Source organism: Otolemur garnettii, unplaced genomic scaffold, assembly GCF_000181295.1.
Source record: "Otolemur garnettii isolate 467f Iridium unplaced genomic scaffold, OtoGar3 scaffold00009, whole genome shotgun sequence".
Lineage (NCBI taxonomy): Eukaryota > Metazoa > Chordata > Mammalia > Primates > Galagidae > Otolemur > Otolemur garnettii.
This window is the reverse complement of record NW_003852404.1, coordinates 694761-703230: the sequence shown is the minus strand read 5'-3', so window position 1 is coordinate 703230 and position 8470 is coordinate 694761. Positions and strand designations below refer to the sequence as shown.

Here is an 8470-nt window from a genome sequence, read left to right as displayed (position 1 = left end):
AGAATTATCAGGCCAGCCCACCAAGTCCAGCCATATCTCTCTATAATTTTAGAGAGATTAGCAAATCACATGAGCCCAGCACTGTTTCCCAACTTAAAATATGATGCTGCTATTTTGCAGACAAAGTGTAAGTCCTGTTTTCCAACGCTAGTGGAATAGAAGTATTCATAGATATTGTGTTCAGTCTGGTCAAATAATTGAAGCGTAAAATAGACATCTTCTATCAAAACATTGTAAAAAGGAAAGAAACATAAGAATTAGACCTTGGAAAATAAACTACCATGTAGAAAGATAAAAAAGGAAAAATCTGGGGGTGGCACCTGTGGCTCAAAGGAATAGGTCGCCAGCCCCATATGCCGGAGGTGGTCAGTTCAAATCCAACCCTGGCCAAAAAAAGGAAAAATCTCAGATTTCTCTGAAGATCTGGCTCAGAGGTCCTTGCCCTGACTGCGGCAAATGGCCATTGCCATGGAAACCAGAGCGCCACCACCTGGCTGTTGGGGATTGTGACGCACAGGGTGGGAGTGGCAAGAGCAGAGTAGAAGACAGTGGTGACCAGTCCTGTTTCCCCAAAACTCTCGTAGTAGACTTCGCGGCAGGGCTGTTTTCCTGAACTCACCTTCAAGGGTGGTGCCCTGAACCAGCATACAGAGGCCACTGACCAGCCGCCTTGATGACAACCTCCCCAAGTTCTCTTCCATCTCAGGCTGGCCGGCAGCCCACCATCCATGGCCTCTCCCAGATAACCAACAGCCTGTACATCAGCAATGGTGTGGCTGCCAACAACAAACACATGTTGTCCAGCAATCGCATCACAACGGTCATCAACGTGTCAGTGGAGGTGGCGAACACGTTCTTCGAGGATATTCAATATGTACAGGTACCTGTGGCAGACGTTCCCACCTCGTCCCTCTATGACTTTTTTGACCCAATTGCTGATCACATCCACAGCGTGGAAATGAAGCAGGGCCGCACATTGCTGCACTGCGCTGCTGGAGTGAGCCGCTCAGCTGCCCTTTGCCTTGCCTATCTCATGAAATACCATGCCATGACTCTGCTGGACGCCCACACATGGGCCAAGTCGTGCCGCCCCATCATTCGGCCCAACAACGGCTTTTGGGAACAGCTCATCCATTATGAATTCAAGCTGTTTAGTAAGAACACCGTGCACATGGTCAACTCGCCGGTTGGTGTGATTCCCGATATCTATGAGAAAGACTTGAATTTGATGATGCCGTTGTGAGCCATCCCAGTCAGCCCGACATCTGCCGCGATCCAACAGCAAACTTGAACACTGATGTCTTGTTGGTAGAGAAAACAGGATGATGCCTTGTAGACCAGCAAGGAAAAAAGGAGGGCAGATGGAGTTTTTAACATCTTTAAAGAATAAAATTCACTAAGTGTATGATGGTGAAAATGTTTCTTATTTTGTGGGAAGCAGGTCGGGCTGCTGGGGCCTGGCGGAAACAGGGTGGTACAGATGATGCCCATCTCAGATAGACATGTCAGCAGCACCAAACATGTGGCAGGCCTAGAATCCCAACCCCAGCTTGAGACTGGCTAACCCAGGAGTGAGTCTTCTGGAATCCCATCTAGTTCTTTAGCACCCTTTGTGCTTCTCCTAGTATATGCCAACCTACTGGATAACTGAACTTCAAGTGGTCCAGGAGCCCTGGGTGAGTCTCAGGCTACCCTTGCCACCACTTTCAACCACAGTGGTCTATGTCTGGTTTTCTTTCCTTCTTTTTTTTTTGTGTTTTGAGACAGTCTTATTATGTCGCCCTTGGTAGAGTGCCGCGTCACAGCTCACAGTAATCTCCAACTCAGGTTTAAGCATTTCTCTTGCCTCAGCCTCCCAAGTAGGTGGGACTACAGGCACCCACCACAACTCCCCGCTATTTTTTTGTTGCCATTGTCATTGTTGTTTTAGCAGGCTGGGGCGTGGTTCTGACCCACCAGCCTGGGTGTATGTGGCCAGCGCCCTATCCACTGAGCTACAGGCACCACCTATGTCTGGTTTTGTAGATTGGATTATACATTAGTTTTTGAAGAAAATATTTCACTCTATAAAGTATAAAAATATTGTAATTTTTTTTTTTTAGTGCTATACTAGATAGTAAGGTCTCAAGGTGTCCTCAGTGAACCCTCACCAGCCTTTGTGAAAGGAACAATAGTTCTTTTCCCAGGGCAGGTACTGAGACAGAGCAGGCCTGACACTAGGCCTCAGGGGTTCCTCTCATGGACCTTGCTGGTTTGGGAGACTGGAGCTGCTGGCTATGACCCAACCCTGTCACCTTTGACATCTCCTGCTATTATGACCCAGGGCCTCTCTTAGAGCCTCAGTTTCCTCACCTATCAAAACAATGACACACCTTCTCCCACAGAGCTGTTATAAGAACTAGACCTTAGCACAGTACCTGGCACATAAATTGTTTCATGGTAGAAGTAAAGGGCAATGATACTCTTTGGCCCTGCTGGTTTGGGGTCAGCACACATCCTCATAATGACATTTTCCCCATCTGTACACAGCCCTTTGTTGTTTACACAGTACTCATCAAAAAAAAAAAAAAAAAAGTCCACTGTGTAAAAACAAATGGTTTAGGGTCCTTTTGGACTAAACCTCAGAGGAGACCTAGGTTTAGAGCCTTTTCAGAGATCCCATTGTGTTTAATCCACGTGCATCCAAGGGGTCATGAAGAAGCACAATTCTAGTTCCCCCTCAAACACCTTGTTTAGAATCACTGTTAGAGCCAACAGCCTGGATCCTTCTAGCTACCAGGATCCACAGGGACACTTGCAAAAGGGATGAACAAGTAAACTCCACATGTAGGTCTTGGAATCCAGGATTGTTCAGACTATCCAGGTGCCTGGGGTTCTGCCTTGGATTCACCTATTCTAATCCAGAGCTTTTTAGAAAACAAAACAAACCATATATATATGAGATAAAAGTACAATTACTCCAGTTGAATAATACATGTTTGTCCAGAGCCCAGCAAAGTCTGCATGTCCTTTCTCTCCAAACCCATCATCACTCCCCAACTTCCACAAAGAGAGTGACTAGGACACAATTAGACAATCACTGCTCTAGACAGATCCCCTCCTTTTACAGATGGAAAAACAGGCCCATGGAACACAAGGGTCAGTGTGGCAGAGCCTCCACAAAACAGCCTTTCTGGCAGAAATTCAGATGGAAAATTTCTTGTAAAGCATTTTTAAAAGAAAATTATTTAGGTATATATAAGCGTATGTGTATATACATGTGTGTGCCCATGCTTTCCTGTTTTTAAGTATCTAAATCAACATACCACAAAATTAACTATTTTTGGTTACACAGTTCTGAGTTTTAACACACACAGATTTAGGTTACTACCGCCACAATCAAGATACAGAGCAGTTCCCTGACTCCAAAAATTTCCCTCATGCTTCCCCTTTGTAGTCAAACATTCACCCCACCCCAACCTATGGCAAACACTGATCTATTTTCCTTCTCTATAGGTTTTTCATATAAATGGAATCATATACGATGTAACCTCTGGAGACTGGCTTTTTTCACTCAAAATAATGTCTTTTGGATTTCCTATGATTGTATGGATGTACCAAAGTTTGTTTTGGAACTACCTATGGAAAGTTATCACAGTTTGTATTAGTTGCACAGGGGGATGCCATAACAAATACCCAAAACTGGATGGCTTAAAACCACAGAAATTTATTTTCTCATAGCTACAGAGGCTAGAGGTCCTAAATCAAAGTGATAGCAGAGCCATGCTTCCTCTGAAACCTGTAGAGGAGAATGCTTCCTTGCCTCTTTCTAGCTTCTGGTGGTTGCTGACACTTCTTGGCACTCCTTAGCTTATACTGCATGATTCCAATTTCTGCCTTGGTGGCCACATGACTATCTTCCCTAGTGTGTCTTCACATCTGTCTTCCCTTTGTGTGTAGTATCCGAATTTCCCTCTTCTTATAAGGGCACCAATCAGATTAGGGGCTCAATCTACCCCAATATGATCTCATTAAAGTTAATTACCTCTGCAGTGACCCTGTTTCAAATAAGGTCATATTCTGAGGTTCTGGATTAGGACTTCACCATATTTTGGGACAATAGAATTCAACTCATGACACAGTTATTTTTAATTTTGTGCAATATGCATAAAGCACTATAACACACACACACAGAGAGAGAAAAGGATCATGTAACCTGAATAAAAAATAAATGTAGCAGTTTAAAAGAAGAAATGAGTAGGAGTGAAAAGAGTAATAACCACCATTTATTAAGAAGCTATTATATGTGGCTCAGTGCCTATAGCTCAGTGACTAGGGTGCCAGCCACATACACCAGAGCTGGAGGGTTTGAACCCAGCCCAGGCCTGCCAAACAACAAAGACAACTACAACCAAAAAATAGCCAGGCATTGTAGCAGGCACCTGTAGTCCCAGCTACTTGGGAGGCTGAGGCAAGAGAATCACTTAAGCCTAAGAGTTTGAGGTTGCTGTGAGCGGTGACACCATAGCACTCTAATGAGGGTGACATAGTAAGACTCTGTCTCAAAAAAAAAACAAAGAAGCTGTTATATGCCAAACACAGTACTAGGCACTTTACAGTGTCTCTAGGCCCTATGATAGTCCTTGAAGGTAGTTATTACTCACATTATACTCATGTGGTTAAGAAATTTGCCTACAGCAGGGAAGCTAAAAGGCCAGAGGTCTTGCTCTGTTTCCAGAACTATAGGCAGTAATGTCATCATAGCGCACTGCCACTTGCAACTTCCAACTCCTGGGCTCAAGTGATTTTCCTGCCTCAACCTCCTGAGTAGCTGGGACTACAGGTAGGTGATACCACACTCAGCTAATTTTTGTATTTTTTGTAGAGATGGAGTCTCTCTCTTGCTCAGGTTGGTCTCAAATTCATGGCCTCAAGCAATCTTCTCACCTCCACCTTTCACAGTGCTAGAATTATAGGTGTGAGCCACTGCATCCAGCCTTGAAAGAAGGAAATTTTTGGCTGAATGAGGTGGCTCTCACCTGTAATCCTAGCACCCTGGGAGGCCAAGGCAGGTGGATTGCTTGTGCTCATGAGTTCAAGACCACCCTGAGCAACAATGAGACCCCATCTCTAATAAAAATAAAAAAACTAGGCTCATGGGGAGGAGCAAGATGGCAGCCGAGTAACAGTTTTCTTGCAACTGGGCATGGTAAGAATAGGGAGAGAAAATTCTAGGCATCTCTGGCTGGTGGGTTCTGCCCAGAAGCACCCCTCTGGGGACACAGTGAGTCAATGAGGGACTTTTGGACCCCTTGAGGAGGACAAAAGCAGTGGAGAACTGGCAAGTGGTTGCATGTGTTTATTCAGTCTAATCCTGCCAGCAGCTGTAAATACAGCAGCAGTGAGATTGTAAACTAGAAAGGCCTTACCTGTGAGCAGTTTTGTTTTGTTTTATTGGACTTGGCACTCAGTTGAACTACCTTGGGAGAACTTGGGCAAGAGTGCGGAGGACTTTAAGCATTGTCTAGGGCCCAGGGCTGAGCCACTGAGCCAGACAGACCTAATAGTGTTTGGCTGTGGGCTGCGTGGAGCCATTGTAGAACTGCCCCAGCAAGCTCCAACTTCAGGGTCACAGAACAAGGATGGGGCAGGAGACCCTGGGCAAGTAATCTAGTGACTGAGCAGCCTATAGATGGAAACTGAGATACCTTACAGCCTTGGCCCTCAGAAGCATACAGTGAGACCAGTTTTGGCACACTGGGTAAGCGGGCAGCCACTTTAGGAGAGATCCCAATGACAAGTGCTTTCCTGGAAAAGCTTCTGCTTAGCCAAGGTTAACAGTTTAAAGTGACTTTTAAGTGGGCTGAGGAGAGATATAGGCTTACCACCATGCAGGGTTGTAGAAATCAGCAGAGGCCTCCAGTCTCCATCTTGTATAGCTGCATCAGCATTGTGACTAACATGTCATACCCCAGAAGATCACCTGTTCCCCAGACAACATTCAGAAAGATATATACACTGCTTTGGTTTTTGTTTTGTTTTGTTTTGTTTCTTAATTTCAACATTTTCCCTGTAGATTTTTCTTTTTTTTCTTTCTTCTTTCTTCATTTTTCAGTTTAAATGTAATTTCCCATTGTTTTCTTCTTTAACAATTAGAACTCATTTTTATTAGTGTTTCGACACCTGTTATTTGGTCTTTCCCCCAGTTTTATCCCTTAAAATTTTCTGTTTCTTTATTTTGGTTTGATTTATAGCATTTTTGTCTTTCCTCTCTACTTGGTGGAGGTGGGGTACTGTGTGTGCACAGGCTGGCAAACAGCTGCTGCCCTCAAGGGAACCACCCAACCCAACACCCCAAGAGGTTGGGGTTTTTTAAGGTTGCATCAAAGTACGCTACTATACACCTATATTGCTCCTGTCTCCCTTTTTCTGTACCTCTCTTCTTTTTGTCAATATTCCTTTTTACTCACCCCCTCTTCTTTCTCTTTTTTTTTTTAAATCTTTTTTCTCTTCTTGCTCTTCAATCTTCTCATCCTTCTGGTCTTACACCAAAAGGACTCATCAAACCCTAGGCCAGAGGCATGGTAACTTAAAGAGCAAAAGGAAGTGAAAGGAAAATTAGGGCAAGAAAACAGGTAAAAGAAAACACTCATGAGGAAGAATCAGCAAAAAAATCCTGACAACATTAAAAACCAGTCCAGAGCAACCTCCCCAAGGGACTCTGAGGTAGCTACTCCAGAGGATTTCACCTATAAAGAAATGTTAGAAATGACAGAAAGAGAATTTAGACTACTGATAATGAAAACAATGAAGGAAATGATGGAAACAATGAAGGAAATTGCTGATGAAGTGGAAAATAACCAAAAGGAAATCCAAAAACAGAATCAAATAAGAGATGAACGATATGAAGAATATAGAAAGGATATAGCAGAGCTGAAGGAACTGAAGCAGTCAATTAGGGAACTTAAAGATGCAATAGAAAGTATAAACAACAGATTAGACCATGCAGAAGAAAGAATCTCAGAAGTAGAGGACAAAGATCTTGAGATAACTCAGATAGTTAGGTAGAAAAGAAGACAGAGAAAGCAGAACATCACTGATAGAATTATGGGACTTTATGAAGCATTCAAACATATGAATTATAGGCATCTCAGAAGGGGAAGAAGAATGGAACACTCCCGGGGAATGGAAGCTATACTAGAAAATACTATAAATGAAAATTTCCTAAATATCACCAAAGATTCTGACACACTCCTTTTAGAGGGATATTGGACACAAGGTCACCTCAACTCTAACAGAGCTTCTCCAAGACACATTGTGATGAACCTGTCCAAAGTCAAGACAAAAGAAAAGATTCTTCAAGCTGTCAGGGGTAAGCCCAGTTGACCTACAGGGGCAAATCCATCAGGGTGACTGCATACTTCTCTAATGAAATTTTTCAAGCCAGAAGACAATGGTCATCTACCTTTAATCTATTTAAACAGAGCAATTTCCAGCCCAGAATTCTATATCCTGCTAAGCTAAGCTTTAAAATTGATGGAGAAATCAAATCTTTTACTGATATGCAAACATTGAGAAAATTCGCCACAACAAGACCAGCTCTACAAGGAAATACTTTAACCTGTTCTACACACTGACCACCACAATGGATCAACAGTAAAGTAAGACCTGAGACATTAAAAGACAGAACCTAACTTCCACAATGATGCAAAAGATAAAACTAAGCAATTGACTCCTACAAAATAAGATGAATAGAACACTACCACACTTATCAATTATCTCAATAAATGTTAATGGCTTCAATTCCCCACTGAAGAGGCATAGACTGGCTGACTGTGTTTAAAGAAACAAGCCATCCATTTGCTATCTGGAGGAAACACACTTAGCTTCAAAAGACAAACTAAAACTCCAAGTTAAGGGTTGGAAGACAATTTTTCAGGTAAACAGAATTCAGAAGAAAAGAGGAGTTGCAATCTTATTTTCAGATACATGTGGATTTAAAGCCACTAAAGTCAAAAAAGATGAAGATGGTCACTTTATATTGGTCAAGGGAAAAATACAACAAGAAGATGTTTCAATTCTAAATATTTATGCACCCAACTTAAATGCTCTCAGACTCTTGAAACGGACCTTACTCAGTCTGAACAATATGATATCCTATAACACCATAATAACAGGAGACTTTAACACTCCTCTTACAGAGCTAGACAGATCCTCTAGACAGAAATTAAACAAAGATATAAGGCACTTAAATGAGACCCTAGAACAACTGTGCTTGATAGACATATATAGAACACTCCATCCAAAAGATAAAGAATATACATTCTTCTCACTGCCCCATGGACCATTCTACAAAATTGATCATATCTTAGGACACAAAACAAACCTCAACACAATCAAAAGAATTGAAATTTTACCTTGTATCTTCTCAGACCACAAGGCACTAAAGGTGGAACCCAACTCAAACAAAAAAGTTCAACCCCACACAAAG

The 8470-nt window shown here is 42.6% G+C and overlaps 1 protein-coding gene across 1 annotated transcript; it reads left to right on the top strand.

Annotated features, from left to right (window-relative positions):
• Nucleotides 1-673: 673 nt before the first annotated feature.
• DUSP21 (dual specificity phosphatase 21) lies at nucleotides 674-1243 on the top strand. Its single transcript, XM_003783792.1, has one exon. It carries the CDS (start codon nucleotides 674-676, stop codon nucleotides 1241-1243), a length of 570 nt encoding a protein of 189 aa, XP_003783840.1.
• The last annotated feature ends 7227 nt before the right edge of the window (nucleotides 1244-8470 follow it).

Excerpts from the sequence above, each read along its gene's own strand:
- DUSP21 (XM_003783792.1), top strand. The coding sequence starts at position 674 with ATGACAACCTCCCCAAGTTCTCTTCCATCTCAGGCTGGCCGGCAGCCC.